The following is a 22,163-nucleotide window of genomic DNA, read 5'->3' on the forward strand; positions in this document are numbered from 1 at the left end:
GGAGGCAAGCACCAGTGTCCTACATTGCTTGAAATATGTGATACAAGTAACTTTTACTTTGTGGCTGGAAGACATGATTTGGATATATTCCTTTGAAAAAGCAACGTATAAATGCAACATTTAGAAGAGCAAGGGCATTAAAGTTGTTCCAAGTTAGAAGAGGCAGTCATCTGAAGCAGGGAAGATGCTGTTCCTGAGTCGGCTGGTACGTGATCTCAGACTTCTGCATCTTTTCCAAACAGAAGAAGGTGAAAGAGAGGATGTCTGGGGTGCGTGGGGTCCTTGATTATGCTGGCTGCTTTTTCAAGGCAGCGGGAAATGTAGACGGAGTCAATGGATGGGAGGCTGGTTTGCGTGATGGACTGGGCTACGTTCACAGCCCTTCGTAGTTTCTTGCGATTTTGGTCAGAGCAGGAGCATTACCAAGCTGTGATAATGTGGATGGGAACGTTACTCTTGGAATATTTCCCAGAACTCTTGAATTTCTGCTTCTAATTGGCAACTGGTATCAATGGTTGGAAGTGCAGAGACGCCAAACTTCGGTCCGACGTAGTTCCCTGAAACATGTCTTTGTCTGATCAATTCCAAATGCTTCGATTGTTTTAAAAGCAAGATTCCAATTTGTTTTCACATTTTGTTCAATTCAGCAAATGTCAAGAAACTTATTACATTTTCTTTTCTTGTAATTCATGAACTGAAACTCCTTAATAAATGTTGCAGCAAATTAATGGCAGATGGTTTATAACTAGATTGCCCATTGTTGCATATATTGCTTCCAGATAAGTAGTGCTTCCAGACAAGTAGTGCTTTACATGTATTGTAGTGCCTGGTGCAAGTTGCAAATCTCTTATTTAGGTTAGAGCTCAATTCCTCGCTGTTCTCACCTCAAGCAGTGAGCTCCCCACTCAGTGGTTAAATGTAATTTCTCTAAGCATGATGCCACTCCAATTAAGTTTAACAAGTGTCCACGAGCTGCAAGCAGTTTTGACATCACTTACAATTGGACAGATAACTAACTGGCAGGTAACAGTGTCACAGCCACGTGAAAGGCATTTCCTTAAAGTGGTCTGTGAGTTAAGAATTTGAATGCATGTATGTAGCCCCCTTTTAATTGAGTGGTTCAATTTAAAATTAACCCAGGAAACAAGCTTTAGTCAAACAAGATAAAGGTTAGTCTATTTAAAAAAAACTACTACTGAAAGTAACGTGGCTAAAAGTGATAAAGTTATTAATTAAAATATAGATACAAAGATTAAAGTACAGATAAAGGAAGAAGATACTTAAAGATGAGATTTCAAATTTGTTTCTGTGAGATATCATCATAGGCCCGTTATTTGAATTTCTTCTTTCTGAAATGAAGGGCTTGATGCTAGAGGTTCCGTCTAGCAGCTGTGTTGGCATCTGCAGTTGACTATTCAGGGGTTTGCCCTTTCAGGTGGACTCAGCAGGTCAACAGGTTTTTGGGAGAGAGAGAGAAAAGAAATTGCGATTCCTCATTAATTTTGCAGCTATGGCACTTGTAGATTGTTTGGACTCTCTTGGCAGAACAGCAGTTGATTTCTTATTGCCTCCCTCTTTGTCCTCCCTTGGCCAAGAACCCCCTCTGATGTTTTTGAAAGTTCTTCCTGGGGTTCTTGACACAAAATGGCTGTTCCCAAACAGATTATATACAGTTTGAAAAGTTAAAATGGCTACTATGTTAATTTCAATGAAGCACTGTTCCATTAAACAAAGATGTTAGTTGTGTCACGATCCTTTGAAGGTCATTCCTGTCTCCTTTTCCCTCAGAAATCAAAGGAGTTTTCACATCTTTAAGAATTCAGTGGGTGTCCCTGGAGGGATCTTTGCATTTTTAATAACACTTGGTAGCCAGCTGTGGTGATGTCAGTCTGATGAGGTTTGAATAAACACCAGAAGATGCCATGTTGTCTGTCCATAGTTCCATTTTGAAAAAGGTTTTTAAATTCACTGTAAAGGTTTGAAAACAGAAATGTGCCTTTATAACCATTGTACCTAAAATTGGTAATATCATGACAAACAGTTATGCCACACTATATATACATACTGTGGCTACAAGAGCAGGTCAGAGGCTGTGATTTCTGTGGCAAGTAATCTACTTTCTGTCTTCCCTTAAAGCCTTTCCACCACCTACAAGGCACAAGTCAGGAGTACGATGGAATACTCTCCACTTGTTTGGATGAGTACAGTTCCAATAATACTCAGGGAAGATATTATTATGGTAACCCGCTTGGTTGGCACTCCATCATTCATGCACTCCACCACTGCACAGTAGCAGCAGCGTGTACCATCTACAAAAGGTGCTGCAGCAACTCGGCAAGGCTCCTTGATAAAATCTTCCAACCTGTGACCTCTTGTTGCTTAGAAGCTTGGGAACACTATCACCTGCAAGTTCCTGTCCACATTTGATCCTGACTCAGAATTATATTGCCATTCCTTCACAGTCGCTGGGTTCAAATCCAGAAAATCCCTCCCTAACCGCACAACAGATGTGCCTGCACCACATGGACTGCAGCAATCCGAGAAGGCAGCTCACTGTGCCCACCACCTCCAGGGCGATTAAAGCTGGGCAATAAATACTGATTTTGCCAGGAACACTTGCATCCCAAAAATGAATTTAAAAGAAGCAAATGATGTGAGACTACCTTCGACACAACGTCCCACATCACTTCACCTTCACTGTTCGTTTAGCCTCTAAATCTGAAGTTACGTTGCAGCCATGTGTTGCTGTAAAATGGGAAATCACCTTGTCCAAATGTTAAAGTTGCTGTACGAATGCACTCAAAAAGACCTTCGAGAAACTATATGCCTCTAACCTACATCAAATCTTCTACTAGAAATAGAAAAGTTCTTGCTGAAATGTTTTCCTTTTTTCCCCTAGGTACTAAATGAAGCCGTGGGTGCATTGATGTATCACACGATCACTTTAACAAGAGAAGATCTGGAGAAATTCAAAGCACTTCGAATAATTGTCAGAATTGGCAGTGGGTTTGATAACGTTGACATAAAATCAGCTGGAGATTTAGGTATGGCAAACAGCAGTATCAATCAGGCTTGTTATTCTTAGAGTGGATGTGATTTAAGGGAGATGTTATTTTGGGACTGAATGTAAATACGAAAACCATTGGATTCTTTTGTGTAATTTGCTCAAGATCTTGAGACCTATCAGGACCATTAACCTGACATTTTAGAGCAAGGGAAGCAGAATTTTTGAATATTTTTAAGACAGAGCTAGATAGATTCTGGATGAGCAAAGGGGTGAAAAGTTATCGGGACGGTGGGAATGTGGAGTTGAGTTACAATCAGATCAGCCATGATCTTATTAAATGGCTGAACAGGCTCGAAGACCTGAGTGGCCTACTCCAGCTCCTAGTTCGTATATTTGTTTGTATTTTAGCCAACACTATTTTGCGTTTAATTTCGCCACTTAAATTTGATTTGAGTGTTGGTCGAATGATGTAGTCTTGCTGTATTGCTCTGTATTAAAGACTGATGCAAAATAGCCATTTAAATCTCTGCCATATCTTGGAAGTCCTCCTGAATCTGTCCTAAAGGATCCATCAAGCCCACTCCAGTCCTCAGTGGCCCCCAGACTCCCTAATGTCATTGTAAAATGTGTTGCTATTCTTAATGTAGAGATCCATTATGCTCTTCAGTGTAATTTCAGCTGCTCTGACAGCAGCTTTGTTGCCTTTAGATGCTTGGAATGCCAAGACCTGTTCTCCTGGGAACTTTTTTAAGCCAAAAAATTTTATGTTATTTATTATGTATTTTATGAAGAAACATGGGCATGTGCAGTGATGAGGAGGACGGTATTAAAGTGAAGTACTATAGACTAAAAATCTGGAAAAAAAGCAGAAAATAGTGGAAATACTCAGCAGGTCAGGCAGCAGCTGTGGAAAGAGAATCACACATTTCCTGCCCGTGAGCTTTGTACCGTTCTAATGAAAGTTCATGAACCTGAAATATTGAGTGAATTTCGTCAAGTTAGTTCCTTCCGAAGTGGTGGCACCACTAACGGACTAGGCAGGTTGAGCCACAACATTAGCATTGGTCAGAGAAACCAGAAGCACAATCAGGGAGGGATGGCACACCTGACCTGCAATGGGAAGGATTTCTAATTGAAGAACCCCTCCACATGGATATTTGAGGCTGCAGCAACTACAGAAATGGAGAGGAGATCCTGGAGGTCCTGCTGTGGAATCTGGGGCTGCAGTGAGGTGATATTTCCCAAGAATGGAAGGAAAAGGAACACCCCTTCAATTAAACAGGCATAGATCGAAGTGTCTGAGGAAGTGAACCAGGACCTCTGGAGGGTGGGAGAGGTGAGAGGCATTACACTTTTGATTGCAACACCCCCCCCCCACCTCCCACACACTCTTGACTTCTCCAGCGAGCTCCTGTCTAGCACTGCTTAAAGTAACACATTTTAAAGGTTCATTCATTCCTCACTTTTTCCAGGTATTTCTCATTGCCATCTGAGCAGCTAACACACCTTATAATTCTTCTCTTTCAGTCACCTTCCACAAATATTCTCCTCCTTGCTACCCACACAAGTCATTGCTAACATTCATAACTCGCTGCTTTCTCTCCCTGCAGAATAGAGCACACAACCTGTGGCTTTTCGGTGAGAGGCACCTTGATAGTCACTGTCAAGTTCTCTTCCAAATCGCAAACCTTTCCTGGCTTGGAGTTATATCACTGTTCCTTCAATGTCACTGGATCAGAAGGCAGATCACCACCACCATTTTGAGGCAATTATTGATGAGTAAAAATGTTGGTACTGCTCCGATTCCATGAAAGGATTTTTAAAAAAAGGTCATCCCACCTGGTTCACTGGGAAGGAGGCCTTGTTCCCAAGGGCAGATAGCAAAAATGACCTGCTGTGAAAACTTGCATTTCCTGGGGCAAAATTTTACATTCCCCGCTGATGGGTTTGTAGTTTAAAATATCTTGGATGGTCTTCCATAGAGTAATGACCCTGTGAGGGGAAAAAAATTTCTCCTCATCTAGAGAAGTGGAGGCTACTTATTCTGAAACTGTGTCCCCTAATTTTTGCTCCTCACAAGAAGAAGTATCCTCCTAGCATCGAACTTATCAGATCGCCTCACGATCGTGTATGTTTCAATCAGGTCACCCCTCCTTTTTTAAATTCCAATAGGGATGGGCCAAACTGCTCAAACTTTCTTCAAAGGATAAGACCTTCATCCTCGGAATAAGTCGAGGAAATTTTCTTTGAACTGCTTTTGACACATTTATACTCTTGTTTCAAATAGGGTGACCAAAACTGTATACAGTACTTCAGATTTGGTCTCACTAAAGCAATAAGACTTTCCTACTTTTATTTTCCATTGCCCTTTCAATGAATGCCAACATTCCATTTCACTTTCTAATCACTTGCTGGAACTACATACTATCATTGTGATTCCCAGGATACCCAGATCTCTCTCTGCCACAGTTCTGCAATTTCTCTCTGTTTAAATAGTAGACTGCATTTCTATTCTTCCTGTGAGTTTGTCTGTATAGCACACAAGAAACAATACTTTTCACTGTAGAACATAGAACATAGAACATAGAACATTACAGCGCAGAACAGGCCCTTCGGCCCACGATGTTGCACCGACCAGTTAAAAAAAAAAACTGTGACCCTCCAACCTAAACCAATTTCTTTTCGTCCATGAACCTATCTACGGATCTCTTAAACGCCCCCAAACTAGGCGCATTTACTACTGATGCTGGCAGGGCATTCCAATCCCTCACCACCCTCTGGGTAAAGAACCTACCCCTGACATCGGTTCTATAACTACCCCCCCTCAATTTAAAGCCATGCCCCCTCGTGCTGGATTTCTCCATCAGAGGAAAAAGGCTATCACTATCCACCCTATCTAAACCTCTAATCATCTTATATGTTTCAATAAGATCCCCTCTTAGCCGCCGCCTTTCCAGCGAAAACAATCCCAAATCCCTCAGCCTCTCCTCATAGGATCTCCCCTCCATACCAGGCAACATCCTGGTAAACCTCCTCTGCACCCTCTCCAAAGCCTCCACATCCTTCCTGTAATGTGGGGACCAGAACTGCACACAGTACTCCAAGTGCGGCCGCACCAGAGTTGTGTACAGTTGCAACATAACGCTACGACTCCTAAATTCAATCCCCCTACCAATAAACGCCAAGACACCATATGCCTTCTTAACAACCTTATCTACTTGATTCCCAACTTTCAGGGATCTATGCACACATACACCTAGATCCCTCTGCTCCTCCACACTATTCAAAGTCCTCCCGTTAGCCCTATACTCAACACATCTGTTATTCCTACCAAAGTGAATTACCTCACACTTCTCCGCATTAAACTCCATCCGCCACCTCTCGGCCCAACTTTGCAACCTGTCTAAGTCTTCCTGCAAACTACGACACCCTTCCTCACTGTCTACCACACCACCGACTTTGGTGTCATCAGCAAATTTGCTAATCCACCCAACTATACCCTCATCCAGATCATTAATAAATATTACAAACAGCAGTGGCCCCAAAACAGATCCCTGAGGTACACCACTTGTAACCGCACTCCATGATGAATATTTACTATCAACCACCACCCTCTGTTTCCTATCCGCTAGCCAATTCCTGATCCAATTTCCTAGATCACCCCCAATCCCATACATCTGCATTTTCTGCAGAAGCCTACCATGGTGAACCTTATCAAACGCCTTACTAAAATCCATATATACCACGTCCACTGCCTTGCCCCCATCCACCTCCTTGGTCACTTTCTCAAAAAACTCAATAAGGTTAGTAAGGCACGACCTACCTGCCACAAAACCATGCTGACTATCACCTATCAATTCATTACTCTCCAAATAACTATAAATCCTATCCCTTATAATTTTTTCCAACATCTTGCCGACAACAGAAGTGAGACTCACCGGTCTATAATTCCCGGGGAAGTCTCTGTTCCCCTTCTTAAACAATGGGACAACATTCGCTAACCTCCAATCTTCTGGTACTATACCAGAGGCCAACGACGACCTGAAGATCAGAGCCAGAGGCTCTGCAATCACTTCTCTTGCCTCCCAGAGAATCCTTGGATAAATGGGATAAATCCCATCTAATACAAGTGACAAATCAAATCAAAAAGTTTATATTTTCCCACATTGTACATCATCTGCCAAATTTTACCCATTCATTTAACCTGTCTATATCCCTTTGTAAACTCTTACCTACGTTACTTTCAGCTATCTTGCATTCTGTCCTCTTATCCAAGTCATTGATACAGAAAGTAAATAGTTGAGACCACATTATTGATTCTTGTGGCATTCCACTAGTTATACCTTGCCAACCTGATACTGACTCGTTTATCCATGCTCTCTGCTTTTTGTTAGCCGATCAACACACTCTCTGTACTAATATGTAAACCCCTGCCACTGAGCTCTTGTTTTGTGTCGCAACCTTTGATGTGCCACCTTATCAAGTGCCTTTTGGAAATCTAGGTGCACCATATGTCCAGATTCCCCTTTGTTCACATTGCTTGTTACTTCCTCAAAGAATGCTATTAAATTTGTCAAACACTCTTCATTTCACAAAACCACACTAACTCTGCCAGATCCCATTGTGAATATCCAAATATCCTGCTTTAACCTCAATTAATGGATTCTAGCAATTTCCTGATGACAAATGTTAGGGTATTAGACTTCCAGTTTCATGCTTTCCGTCTTCCTTTCTTGAATAAAGGTTGTTACATTTGTTATTTTCCAATCCACCAGGACCCTTCTGGACCATGGGATTTGTAAAATTATAACCAATGTCTCCACTTTCTCTACAGCCACTTTAAGACTCGAGAATTTACACCTTCTAGTCATGGGACTTGCCAGCCTTTCGGTCAAATTGTCTTCCCAGCATGTATTCCATGGTGATGGTGATTGTTTTAAGTTCCTCCCTTCCTTCCATCTTTTGATTTTCAATTATATTGGGAAGTTTTTGAAGTCTTCTACAGGGAAAGCAGACATAAAATATCTGTTCAACATTTACTGCATTTCCTTGTTTGCCATTATTAATCCTCCAGAATTGCTGCCCAGAGGATCAACACTCCCCTCAAATGTTGCCTGACTTGCTGAATATTCCTGACTTTGTTTTTATTAAGGAAAGACTATTTCATGGTTTTACCAAGGAAGTCAATAGTGGATTATTTACAGTTTATATATGATAGTATTGTCCATCTTGAATGTAGACTGCAATTAATTTATAAGGCATTTGGCTTGATTTTTGTGAATTGACTTCAGAATTGTGTGTGCTGATTTTAGGTATAGCAGTATGTAATGTCCCAGCAGCCTCTGTAGAGGAGACAGCAGACTCTACAATGTGTCATATTTTGAACCTGTATAGACGGACCACCTGGCTCCACCAAGCTTTGCGGGAAGGCACGAGAGTTCAGAGCGTTGAACAGATACGAGACATAGCTTCAGGAGCTGCCAGGATTCGAGGAGAAACACTTGGTATTATTGGCCTAGGTGAGACGGTTGTTCAAACGTGACAGAAACTCCCTAGTGTGTGTTGATGTGCAAAGCTGGGTTTTTTATTTTAATGGCTGTTCCTTCAAATCCAGTCACAATACATAGACTTGCTAAGAATTATAATATGGAAAGAGATACTTCGTCCTAACCAGTTTGATTTGATGCCTATCTTCCACATGAGCAGTGGAATAAACTTTTTTTTAAGAAAACTTCAACTTTAATTCCTGTCACATGCTTATTTTAATAGAACGGACTAGATTTTGCTCCAATGTCCCAGTCGAAAGTCTAGCAGTAAGCTCCAGTATTCCTGGCAGATCTCCACCTTATTGCTGGGTTCCCCTTCCCCAAATGGAAATGTTTGATGTCTGTGACCCTCCCTGCGACTGCTTAATGAAAGGTCCTGGTTATTAACAATAAGGCTTCAATATTCTTTCAGTAGTTGGAGAGGGTCTGGTAAAGGCCTTTGCTGCTTCTATTTTGGCCCCTGTGCTAAAACATTTTGAAAAATATCTTGTAATCCTCTTTAGGGGTCTTACACCTCCTTTAAATCACCAGCTCTCTCTTGGTGCTGCAGGATTTTCAGCCTTCAATACCTTGAAAGCTATTGAAATAGTGACCTCATCGAAGGGGTAAAATTACCAATTTTTTATCCTAAAAAATTAAAGCTGTTCATTATGTTAGAAATCCTACTGTACTGTGGCTAAGTAGCTGTACTGATATCTAATGGCTATTCTTTCCTTTTTGTCCTTTAGGTCGGGTTGGGCAAGCATTAGCATTGCGCGCAAAAGCGTTTGGTTTTAATGTAATTTTCTATGACCCATACCTCTCAGATGGTATTGAACGTGCACTGGGTCTTCAACGAGTGAACACTTTACAAGATCTCCTCTTTCACAGCGACTGTGTGTCCCTACATTGCAGCCTGAATGAACACAACCACCATCTTATTAATGATTTCACTATCAAGCAGGTATGCTTGTTTTTCCATTCTTGTTGAACAAATTAGAAACTCTTGTGGCCACAGTGTTGCCCCAGCAATCGTGGGATCAAATTAGTGTGGTATCTATCAATACGAACATTGAATGTAAAGACCTAGGGAGTGCACGTGAGCACTGGTGTTACAGGGACACAAGTTCAGTGCTTGATCCTGTACCTCAATTATCTGAATTGATACTTCTGCCCCCTCACTTGATGTGCATATTGCATATGGATAGGAGCATTTTTTTAAAAATTACACATGTGTATGACGGGATTTTGATTCCGTAGCTAACTTAATAGGCTGAAGGGACTTGCCCAGTGTGTCCAAATACTGTTCACGTTGACAGCAGGCTCTATCTGCAACAATGATTGTGGTAGATTATGATATTTGAATTATTGATTTAGATGAAGCAAATGAATATTTTGGATCACTTAGCAAGTACTTGTACTGTATGTGGAATAATTATTTGTGTGTGGTAGTTACTGGGGTTTATACCCAGAATTTCCACATGGCTGTTCAAGACTATGTACAATGCTCTCAGTTCCATATCTTAATTTTATATATGAGATTATTGAAAAAGCAATCTAGTTGGAATGTTCCAGTAAAACAAGCTAAGCAAAGTAATCAAATAGAAAAACATATTTCACATTACTGCCCTCACAAATGCTTTAGTAATATCATCAAATGGTTGACATTTTTGGCTTAATAAATGAAAGTAATAATAAACTTAGATTACTGTAAGAGCTGAAACAATTTTAATGATGAAAAAATATGGAGGGGCAGATTCGAAATTGTATCATTGGGTTTCTGGACATCTTTCCACTTTTTAACAAAGTTATTTTTTTTCAAATGTCTGAAAATCACAGTCTGCCTTAACACTAATGAGACCTGAGTCGGCTTCATTTGTATATAATAAAATTCCTGTTCTTTGGGTGGCATTCGTATCATGGATCTATTTTTCTGTTTCGGTCAATTAAATTTGTAAATCACATTCGCTAAAATGACAGATCATGGAACATTATTCTTGGCTCATTTTCAAAATTTCTATTTAGCGTGTCTCACTTTCTGATATTAGCCATCAGAAAATGGTGCAAGTTGTTATAGGTTTGATATCTCATTGTGTTTTTCCTCTGCAGATGAGACAGGGAGCATTTCTGGTGAATGCTGCCCGGGGTGGGCTCGTTGATGAAAAGGCACTGGCTCAAGCTTTGAAGGAAGGAAGGATACGAGGAGCAGCCTTAGATGTGCATGAATCAGAGCCATTTAGGTAGCATATTCAACGATTATTTTTTCAATGTTGTCACATTGCTGTAAAAGACGAGATTGTTTCCCCCCCCAAAAAAGTGGGAAAATACTGAAGGCAGATAGAATTTGTTACAGTAATTCCTTAATTTATCATAAAGTCCTGTAATGTTGTGCATCTGTCCTCCTTTGAATTTTTTGTAAACTTCTGTTGGTGGGCTCTTTAAACAAGTAGGCAGCTGTCTGAGGTAAAACCTGGAGGTATGTGAAGACAGTAAGAAGTCTCACAACACCAGGTTAAAGTCCAACAGGTTTATTTGGTAGCAAATACCATAAGCTTTCGGAGCACTGCTCCTTCGTCAGATGGTGTGGGAATGTGCTCTCAAACAGTGCAAACAGACAAAATCAAGTTGCAGAATACTGATTAGAATGCGAATCCTACAGCCAGCCAGGTCTTAAAGATACAGACAATGTGGGTGGAGGGAACATTAAACACAGGTTAAAGAGATGTTGGATTTATGTCACATTATCAGTAACCCCCACAGCTTGCCTCCTGGGCTTGCAGAATCTCACGAGCTGTTCTGTCTGGAGACAATACACATCTCTTTAACCTATGTTTAATGTTCCCTCCTCCCACATTGTCTGTACCTTTAAGACCTGGCTGGCTGTAGGATTCGCATTCTAATCAGTATTCTGCAACTTGATTTTGTCTGTTTGCACTGTTTGAGAGCACATTTCCACTCCATCTGACGAAGGAGCAGTCCTCCGAAAGCTTATGGTATTTGCTACCAAATAAACCTGTTGGACTTTAACCTGGTGTTGTGAGACTTCTTACTGTGTTCACCCCAGTCCAACGCCGGCATCTCCACACGGTATGTGAAGAAACATGGGACAATGAGCAACTGGGGAGATGCACCCTGTTCTTGTAATTGTTGCCTCTGCTGTTTTGAATCCACATGAATGACTATGAATCAGAAACCCAAGTTGGTCATATTAACAGATGAAATTGGTGGGAGGGAGGAAAGGAATGAAATCTCAGGCAGCAAGCAAGGAGCTGCAGAACAACCTGGGCAAAACTTTACAAATTCAGTAAGTGTAAGATGCTTCACATCGGAAGAAGGGAATAACAGATATACTCGGTGAATGGTGAAGAGAAGCTAGAAGAAACCATGTTTTGTTGTTGTGGGCGGCAATCTTCCTCTGCTTTGCTGAGTCCACTCCATCAGCATTGCATGTAAACTCTACCCACGGAAATCTTGAACACTCACGCATTGATAAAATTACAAGCATCATAACGTGTTTTTGAAGTGAGTCCTGTCATAATACTCAAAGTTTCTCCATGGCAGAAGACCAAATGTAAGGGGTGCCTCTCAGATCAGAGAATCTGAGAAGAGATAGGTATGAAAGTCCCTCCTCTTTGGCTTTAACACTATCCCTGATTTCCCTTGTTAGCCATGGATGAGCCATCTTCCCCGTTTTACTCTTGCGCCAGACAGGGATGTACAGTTGTTGAAGTTCATCAATGTGTTCTTTAAATGTCTCGCATTGCCTATCCACTGTCAACTCCTTAAGTATCCTTTGCCAGTTTATCCTAGCCAATGCATGTCTCATGCCATCAAAGTTAGCTTTCCTCAAGTTCTGGACCCTAGTCTCAGACTTAATTGTGTCACTCTCCATCTTAATGAAGAATTCTACCAAATTATGGTGACTCTTCCCCAAAGGATCTCGCACAGCAAGGTTGCTAATTAATCCTCATTACACAATACCCAGTCTAGAATGGTCTGCTCTCTACTTGGTTCCCCGATAAACTGGTCGAGAAAACTATCCCTTATATATTCTAAGAAATCCTCCTCCATCACATTGCTGCCAGTTTAGTGAGCCCAATCAATGTGCAAATTAAAGTCATCCATGATAACTGCTCTACCCTTATAGCACACATCTCTAATTTCCTGCCATCCCCAACCTCACTACTACTGTTTGGTGGTCTGTACACAACTCCCACTAGTGTTTTTTGTCCTCTGGCATTCCGCAATTCCACCCATACAGATTCCACATCATCCAGGCTAATGTCCTTTCCTACTAAAGTTAAAGTTGATTTATTAGTCACAAGTAAGGCTTACATTAACGCTGCAATGAAGTTACTGTGAAATTCCCCTAGTCGCCACATTCCGGCGTCTGTCCGGGTCAATGTAACTAACCAACACGTCTTTCAGAATGTGGGAGGAAACCGGAGCACCCGGAGGAAACCCACGGGGAGAACGTACAAACTCAACACAGACAGTGACCCAAGCCGGGAATCAAACCCGGGTCCCCAGCACTGTGAGGCAGCAGTGCTAACCATTGTGCCACCGTGCCACATTAACTGTAGCAATGATATATCACCGTGCAGCAATACTATCGCATTAAACTCCTCTTTAATCGGCAACTCTACCCCATCCTCCCCCTTTCCTTTCCGTCTATCTTTCCTGAATATTGAATATCCCTGGATGGTGAGTTCCCATCCCTGGTCACCCTGGAGCCAAGTCTCTGTGATCCCAATTACATCTTATCCATTAATGACTGCGCAGGTAATTCATTCACCTTATTACAAATGCTTCTCAGGCTTGTATTTTTGGCATTTATTATGATATATGGCCCATTTTGATTTTTGTCTTTGGTTTCTCTGCCTTCTACTTTTCCCCTTACTGCCTTTTGTTCCTGTCCCCACTTTACTTCCCTCTGACTTCCTGCATCGATTCCCATTGCCCTGCTACATTAGTTTAAATGTGGAGATGCCGGTGTTGGACTGGGGTAAACACAGTAAGAAGTTTAACAACACCAGGTTAAAGTCCAACAAGTTTATTTGGTAGCAAAAGCCACACAAGCTTTCGAAGCTCTAAGCCCCTTCTTCAGGTGAGTGGGAATTCTGTTCACAAACAGAGCTTATAAAGACACAGACTCAATTTACATGAATAATGGTTGGAATGCGAATACTTACAACTAATCAAGTCTTTAAGAAACAAAACAATGTGAGTGGAGAGAGCATCAAGACAGGCTAAAAAGATGTGTATTCTCTCCAGACAAGACATAGAACATAGAACATAGAACATTACAGCGCAGAACAGGCCCTTCGGCCCACGATGTTGCACCGATCAGTTAAAAAAAAAACTGTGCGGACACGCATTCGGTCACGGGCATTCGGCCTCTGATATTCGGGTAAGCGTTCTCCAAGGCGGCCTTCGTGACACACGACAGCGCAGAGTCGCTGAGCAGAAACTGATAGCCAAGTTCCGCACACACGAGGACGGCCTCAACCGGGATATTGGGTTCATGTCACACTATTTGTAACTCCCACAGTTGCGTGGACCTGCAGAGTTTCACTGGCTGTCTTGTCTGGAGAGAATACACATCTTTTTAGCCTGTCTTGATGCTCTCTCCACTCCCATTGTTTTGTTTCTTAAAGACTTGATTAGTTGTAAGTATTCGCATTCCAACCATTATTCATGTAAATTGAGTCTGTGTCTTTATAAGCTCTGTTTGTGAACAGAATTCCCACTCACCTGAAGAAGGGGCTTAGAGCTTCGAAAGCTTGTGTGGCTTTTGCTACCAAATAAACTTGTTGGACTTTAACCTGGTGTTGTTAAACTTCTTACTACATTAGTTTAAACCCTCCCCAACAGCATTAGCAAACACTCCCCCAGGACATTAGTTCCAGTCATGCCCAGGTGCAGATTTGTACTGGTCCCACCTCCCCCAGAACCAGTTATAGAGTCATAGAGGTTTAGAGCATGGAAACAAGTTCCAATGTCCCAGGAATTTGAATTCCTCCCACTTGCACTATCCCTCAACCCTTGTTTTCATCTTGGCTATCCTGACATTCCTACTCTGACTAGCACATGGCACTGGTAGCAATACTGAGATAACTACCTTTGAGATCCTACTTTTTAGTTTAACTCCTAACTCCCTAAATTCAGCTTGTATGACCACATCCTGTTTTTTACCTATATCATTGGTATCTATATGCACCACGACAACTGGCTGTTCACCTCTTTTCCCCACCCCCCCTTCCAGAATGCCCTGCAGCCACTCCGAAGCATCCTTGACCCTTGCATCAGGGAGGCAACATACCATTCTGGAGTCTTGTTTGCGTCTGCAGAAACAAAGAACAAAGAACAGTATAGCACAGGAAACAGGCCCTTGGGCCCTCCAAGCCTGTGCCGCTCCTTGGTCCAACTAGACCAAACGCTTGTCTATTCCCCTTACAATTGAATCTCCTATCACTATAGCTCTGCCACACTTTTTCCTGACCTGCTGTGTAGCAGAGTCAGTCATGGTGCCATCAACCTGGCTGCTGCCACCTTCTCCTGGTGAGCCATCTCCCCCAACAGTATCCAAAATGTCCTATCTGTTTTGGAAGGAAATAACTGTAGGGGACCCCTGCAGTGCCTTCCTACTCTTCCTCTGGCTGGTGGTCACCCTTTCCCTATCCCCCTCAGTAATTTTTATCTGCGGTGTGACCAACTCACTGAACGTACTTTCCACGACTTCCTCTGCATCGCGGATGCTCCAAAGTGAATCCACCCGCAGCTCCAGCGTCGTCAAGCAGTTTAACAGGAGCTGCAGTTGAACACACTTCCTGCACATGAAGGAGACAGGGACACTGGAAGTGTACCTGAATTCCCACATCGCACAAGAGGAGCATAACACGGGTCTGGGATCTCCTGCCATGACTTAACCCTTAAGTTAACTTAACAACTGCAATGCCAAGAAAGAAAAAAACTACTTAGCAGTCACCAGCCAATCACTTACCTGCTGGTGATGACGGCACAGTTTGATTTCTTTCAACTTCTCACTTGCTACTGCTCACCAACAGTTGAGGTGTGAAGCACAGTGTTCTGTATATTTCACTTGCATTGAGTTTGTGTCTCAGAATTTGATGAATTTCACAGGGGGATCACTCATATCGGTCTTTGAGTCCACAACTTTGAGGTCAAAATGTTTCACCGTGATGCAGTTAGTTAAATACTTGTGTTTTCCAGATTCAGAATTCTGGAAGTTAATGTTAATTGTACATACATCACGTTTAATTGTATGCAGGTGGTGAGCATTAACTAGGGTATCACTTCAGCACTTATAAAAAAGCACTTACTACATTGTGGTTTTAGTTTTTTTTTAGGAGTTGCTCCTCTGGTTTTGGCTGTGCTTCAGTCCCTGACCTTTGGCCATGTGGTGCTTGGGAGGCAGGCAGGGAGGAGGATTTTCTTGCAGGCCTACTCCTGGGCCTGGTCAAGCTGGCCATTTACAAGTCCAGGTGGTAGTGGAGGGGGGGTATCCTTGGCATGAAAGTGCACTGGCATGCCTGAGGCCTTCTGCGGTTAGTGGGCACCACAAGAGCTGGAGTGCTTCATTGACCTCCAAAATAACATTTTAATTTCATTTGCTAAAATTCTTTTGTACTTTTTCCTTCGTAGAGTGCCCCTTAGGGGCTATTACTTTAAATGACTTTGTTAACTTTTAATTTGACCTTTTTTTTATTTGAAAAATTCCAAGAATATAATGAGGTACTAATTGAAATTGTGGTATGGTAGATTAGCTGTGTAAATAAATGTAAGACTGAGTAAAGATTGTCTTAGTATTATTCTTTGCCATCTGGCTATCTAGCAAGTTTACATGGGATCAAAACCTAAAGGGGAAGGTTGGAAGCTAAGAAAAAAAATTAGGCAAAAAACTAATAACCGGGGTCTGATACCACTACTATAGCTTATTTATGTGTGCAAAATGAGAAGCTGCATCAAAAGATTAGGAAGCCCACAGGAATAAGTGCTATTCCTGCTTCCCCCCTGTATCACAAGTGCTTATCCATTTCTTGTTTTGCTGTCTCACTCAATCTGCGCCTTTTGGCTATTACTCTTCGTGGGTGGAACTTTCCATTCCCAGCAGGTCTCTGCTCGCTGCCTGAAAAAGCAGCAAGACACCCGCACTGTCTCTGAGGAGAGAGGCCCACTGTATCATCTGACCTTCAGGTAGTTAAGTGGACAGTAGCAGACCTTCATCTAGACTAAGAATCTCAGAAGCCAGCCTCCTGCCCACCAAGAGGTGGGCAGTCGGAGTCGTACACTTGGCAGCACTCGCTTGCACCCACTTCAGGCAGACACCTGACTCATGGCATGCTGAGGAGATCTGCAACTTGAAACAAACTCAGGCCTCAAACTTAGGCTTTCCAGTGCATTTTTCACTCGTCTCAGCCCACTACCCAACCAAAACCTGCAGGAGTGCAAATTTATCCCAAGAAAAGTAAAAGTTCGGCATCTAGAGTTGTGGATGAGGCACTGTAATGGCCACAATGGTTATTGTCTCACATGGTTAATATAGGCCAATTAGAGACTCACTATAATCATGCAATGTCTCAGTCATAAAAATATTACTATTACATGGACTAAACATTTGTATTGATATATTGATAGATGACCATTGGTAGCATTATTGACCTAAAGTTGTAACTATTAGTTATATACACAAAAAAGGTGAATGCAATTGAACACAATGGTACATCTTTACTGCCTTTATTTTTGGTCAGATTGATTAGATATTAATTTAAAAAATATATACCCTTGTACACAGTTTTAGTCAAGGCCCTTTAAAAGATGCTCCAAACCTAATCTGTACGCCGCATGCTGCCTGGTACAGTGAACAAGCTTCAATTGAGATGAGAGAAGAGGCAGCCCAAGAAATACGGAGAGCTATAACAGGTAAGCTGTTGTAAACTGGGTCTAAACCGTTGTGCGACAGTGTAATGTGGGTGATGGTGAATCAGCAACTCGTTCTGCAACTCTCTTGACTTTTATTTCCATTGACTTCAGGAGAGGTTCGCTATCACTTGTGTATGTGGCCACACAAAGTTAAAACCTACTCCCAAGAGTTTTTCCTTTCTATCAATGCAATCTGAAGGCAATGTAGCCTTTACAGCAAATAATGCAATATAACTTTAGTTTGTGTGAAAGGCCTACAAATGGTTCAAAATATATGGATTCAAAAGATGTGTGGGTTAGGCTTGATTGGTAAATTGGTAAGTTAGGGTAAATTGACCCTAGTTTCAGGGGGATTAGCAGGGTAAATATGTGGGGCTACAGGGATAGGGTGGGATTGTTGTCGGTGCAAGCTCGATGGGCCGAATGGCCTCCTTCTGTGCTGTAGGGATTCTATGATTAAAAAAATACTGAGCATCTCTTTGAATCAGCTAACTCTTCAGTCCAAAATAAGAGTCATATTGGACTTGAAATGTTAACTTTGTTTCTCTCTCCACTGATGCTGCTAAACCCGTTTAGCAGTTTTTCCAGCATTTTCTGTTTTTATTTCTGATCTGCAGTATTTTGCAGATGTACTTTAGCCCTTTTTATTTGCCATTTCCCTTGGCCTGTTTAATTTTTTCTTTTTCAAATGTTTAAAAGTGCAAAGTGAAGAAAGCATGCATACATTCACTAATCTCGGTTTTCTGTCTTGTCATTTTCTCCTGGGTGTCTTCGGACACTTATCATAGCTCCAAATATTGTCATTCTCTTGTTTATGCAAACACACAAAGAGTAATGCTCACTTTCCAAAGAGAACTGAGGGACTGCTGTGTATTCTGTTTCATGGCGACGTGGCTCACTGCTGCTTCACCGGACAGTGCCCTACCAGAGGGCTTCTCAATCCATCGAATGGATCATACAGCGGCCTCAGGCAAGGCTAGGGGAGATGGGGTCTGCTTCCTAATCAACACTTCATGGCGCCTAGATGTAGCATCACTGGCAACTTTCTCCACATCACAACTTTCTGTTCCCCAGACCTAGAATACCTGACGCTAAAATGCCACCCCTACTACCTTCCACGGGAGTTCACCTCCATTATCCTGATAGCAGTTTACATCCCACCCCATGCAGACGTGAAGATCGCGCTGGACGAAATATACACCACTACGAATAGCCTTGAGACGAAACATCCCGAGGCCGGGGACTTCAATCAGGCCAAGCTCAAGACATACTACCAAGTTACCACCAACACGTCTCCTGCTCCACTAGAAGCCTAAACACCCTAGACCACTGCTACACAGATATCAAGCATGCCTACCCTCTATTGCCCGCCCACACTTTGGCAAATCAGACCACAAGGCTGTGCTCCTGCTCCCAGCTTACAAGCAAAAACTGAAGCAGGAGAATCCATCAAAGAGAGTCGTGCAATGTTGGTCTGAGGAATCAGATGATCTCCTAAGGAGCTGCTTGGAGTCAATGGACTGGTCAGTATTTAAAAACTCTGCGGCCAGCCTGAACGAGTACGCCACTACAGTAACTGACTTCATTAGTAAGTGTGTAGAAGACTGTGTGCCAAAGAAGCAAATCGGTGTGTTCCCCAACCGGAAACCATGGATGAACAGGGATATCCACTGCTGCTGAAGTTCAAGTCAGGCGACACTGACCTATACACGAAAGCCAGATACAATCTAAGGAGATCCATCAAAGATGCCAAAAGACAGTACCGGACCAAGCTAGAGTCCCAGGCTAGCCACACCGACCCCCCCGCCAACTATGGCAAGGTCTGCAAGACATAACAGGCTACAAGATGAAGGCATGTAAAATCACTGGCTCCAATGCACCCCTCCCTGATGAGCTCAATGCATCATACGCTCATTTTGAGCAAGAGGTCAGCGAGAGCATGCTCTCCACCCTGGAAGCCCTGGCTGAACCTGTATCTGGGGTCGCCATTGCAGATGTCAGAGCAGCTTTCTTGAAGGTCAACCCACGGAAAGCAACTGGCCCCGATGGGGTACCTGGACATGCACTCAGATTCTGCGCAGATCAGCTGGTGGAGGTATTCACAGACATCTTCAACCATCTTTACAACAATCTGAGGTCCCTATCTGCTTCAAGAAGATGACCACCATCCCGGTACCTAAGAAAAACCAAGCAGTGTGCCTTAATGACAATCGGCTGGTGGCTCTAGACGTCCATCATTATGAAGTGCTTCGAAAGGTTAGTCATGGCACGAATCAATTCCAGTCTCCCGGACAACCTGGATCCACTACAGTTTACCTACTGCCGCAAAAAGTCCACAGCAGACACCATTTCCCTGGCCCTGCACTCAACCCTGGAACAACTGGATAACAAGGACACCTATGTCAGACTCCAATTTATTGACTACAGCTCAGCCTTCAACACTATTATTCCCACAAAACTCATCTCCAAACTCCGTGGCCTGGGCCTCGGCACCTCCTCCTGCGACTGGATCCTGAACTTCCTAATTCTCAGACAACAATCAGTAAGGATAGGCAACAACAACACCTCCAAGATCATCCTCAACACCAGTGCCCCACAAGGCTGTGTTCCCAGCCCCCTACTATACTCCTTATACACCTACGACTGTGTGGCCATATTCCCCTCCAATTCGATTTTCAAGTTTGCTGACGACACCACCGTAGTGGGTCGGATCTCAAACAATGACGAGACGGAGTCCAGGAATGAGATAGAGAATCTGGTGAACTGGTGTGGCAACAATCATCTCTCCCTCAATGTCAACAAAACGAAGGAGATTGTCATCGACTTCAGGAAGCGTAAAGGAGAACATGCCCCTGTCTACGTCAATGGGGACAAAGTAGAAAGGGTCAAGAGCTTCAAGTTTTTAGGTGTCCAGATCACTAACAACCTATCCTGGTCCCCCCATGTGACACTATAGTTAAGAAAGCCCACCAACGCCTCTACTTTCTCAGAAGAATAAGGAAATTTGGCATGTCAGCTACGACTCTCATCTTTTACAGATGCACCATAGAAAGCATTCTTTCTGGTTGTATCACTCCTGGTATGGCTCCTGCTCTGCCCAAGACCACAAGGAACTACAAAAGGTCGTGAATGTAGCCCAATCCATCACTCAAACCAGCCTCCCATCCATTGACTCTGTCTACGTTTCCCGCTGCCTCGGCAAAGCAACCAGCATAATTAAGGACCCCACGCACCCGGACATTCTCTCTTCCACCTTTTTCCTTTGGAAAAAAGATACAAAAGTCTGAGGCCACGTACCAACCGACTCGAGAACAGCTCTTTCCCTGCTGCTGTCAGACTTCTAAATGGACCTACCTTGCATTAAGTTGATCTTTCTCTACACCCTAGCTATGACTGTAACACTACGTTCTGCACTCTTGTTTTGTTCTCTATGAATAGTATGTTTTGTCTCTATAGCACACGAGAAACAATAGTTTTCACTATGTTAATACATGTGACAATAATAAATCAAATCAAAGAGAGGAAAAAAAATGTTATTTGCAAGTTGTACACGAAGCAAATGCTGAGTATGAATTTTTAAAACTAATTCACGGGATTTGACTGCTGCTGGCTAGGCCAGCCTTTATTGCCCATCCCTGAGGTGGTTTGTTTTTCGAGTTCTTGTGCTCAGTTTTACTTCAGTTGCACATTTTGTTATGTTGTGGGGTGAACCAGTTAATTAAACGCATTTTCTGCATTTCCTTTAGGTCGCATCCCAGATAACCTGAAAAATTGTATTAATAAAGATTACCTGACTGCAGCTACTCACTGGGCTGGAATGGACCCTACAGTAGTTCACCCAGAACTAAATGGTGCTGCTTACAGGTAAGTACTGTAGGAAATGCAAGGTTGAAGAATATGATATTTGCCATCAACTGTTAACGCAGGGGTTGTGATATTGGGTTCAAATCCGATTATGGCAAGTTGTCAAATTGAATTCAATAAATCAGTTATTTTGTGGGCTAGCGACATCAGTAAAAGGAACCGTAAAAGTTGCCAGAGGTTCAAAAGACTCCAACTGATTGAGGTTCCACCCATAACAAAGGAAATGACAATGAGGGGGAAGATTCCGGAGCAAGGACACCATAGAGCAGGAATTCCTCATCCTCAGCCTCTGTTGGGACCTGCTATCAGCAAGATGAGACCCACTGGGTTTCACAATGAAGATGTTTTGCAATGAAGATAAAGGGGGGAAATCTGCCTTCCTACCTGGTTTGGCCGATATGTGACACCAGATCCTCAACAATGTGGTTGACTCTTAACTGCCACTTCCTTCAAGAGCAATTAAAGATGGGCAACAAAGGCTGGCCTTGCTAGCGATGCCCACATCACATGAAAGAATAAATGAAAAAAAGAATTTCTGTACGTATAGCATCTTAACACAAGAATCTGCTCAAAACATTTCACACAATGAATTACCCTTCAACTGCAATACTGTTCTTGTGTAATCAAGTCCCAAAAGCTGTAATTAGGTGATATAATCAGTTAAACTGTTTTCGTTGGATTCTTCTTTTGTTTGTTCCTGAACTGGGGGTGACAATGGAATGGCCTTTCCCCATTTTCCTGAGAAGGGGGTGGCAGATGTTCTCCGTGAACCACAACAGTCTGCAGACTGATGGTGTTCCCATAATAGTGCTGGGTTGGGAATT

General features: G+C 42.6%; 1 protein-coding gene across 9 annotated transcripts in view; it reads left to right on the top strand.

The window, feature by feature from the left end:
- Positions 1 to 22,163, top strand: part of ctbp1 (C-terminal binding protein 1) — a 263,134-nt gene that overhangs the window by 236,497 nt on the left and 4,474 nt on the right. For all 9 annotated transcript variants that reach the window (XM_078223242.1, XM_078223212.1, XM_078223268.1 and 6 more), the window contains 6 exons: positions 2,900 to 3,044; positions 8,320 to 8,526; positions 9,282 to 9,496; positions 10,642 to 10,772; positions 17,348 to 17,475; positions 21,222 to 21,339. In XM_078223242.1, coding sequence (XP_078079368.1) covers positions 2,900 to 3,044; positions 8,320 to 8,526; positions 9,282 to 9,496; positions 10,642 to 10,772; positions 17,348 to 17,475; positions 21,222 to 21,339 — 944 coding nt within the window. The remainder of the gene's footprint in view (positions 1 to 2,899; positions 3,045 to 8,319; positions 8,527 to 9,281; positions 9,497 to 10,641; positions 10,773 to 17,347; positions 17,476 to 21,221; positions 21,340 to 22,163) is intronic.

This window comes from Mustelus asterias, chromosome 1 (genome assembly GCF_964213995.1).
Source record: "Mustelus asterias chromosome 1, sMusAst1.hap1.1, whole genome shotgun sequence".
Taxonomy (NCBI): domain Eukaryota; kingdom Metazoa; phylum Chordata; class Chondrichthyes; order Carcharhiniformes; family Triakidae; genus Mustelus; species Mustelus asterias.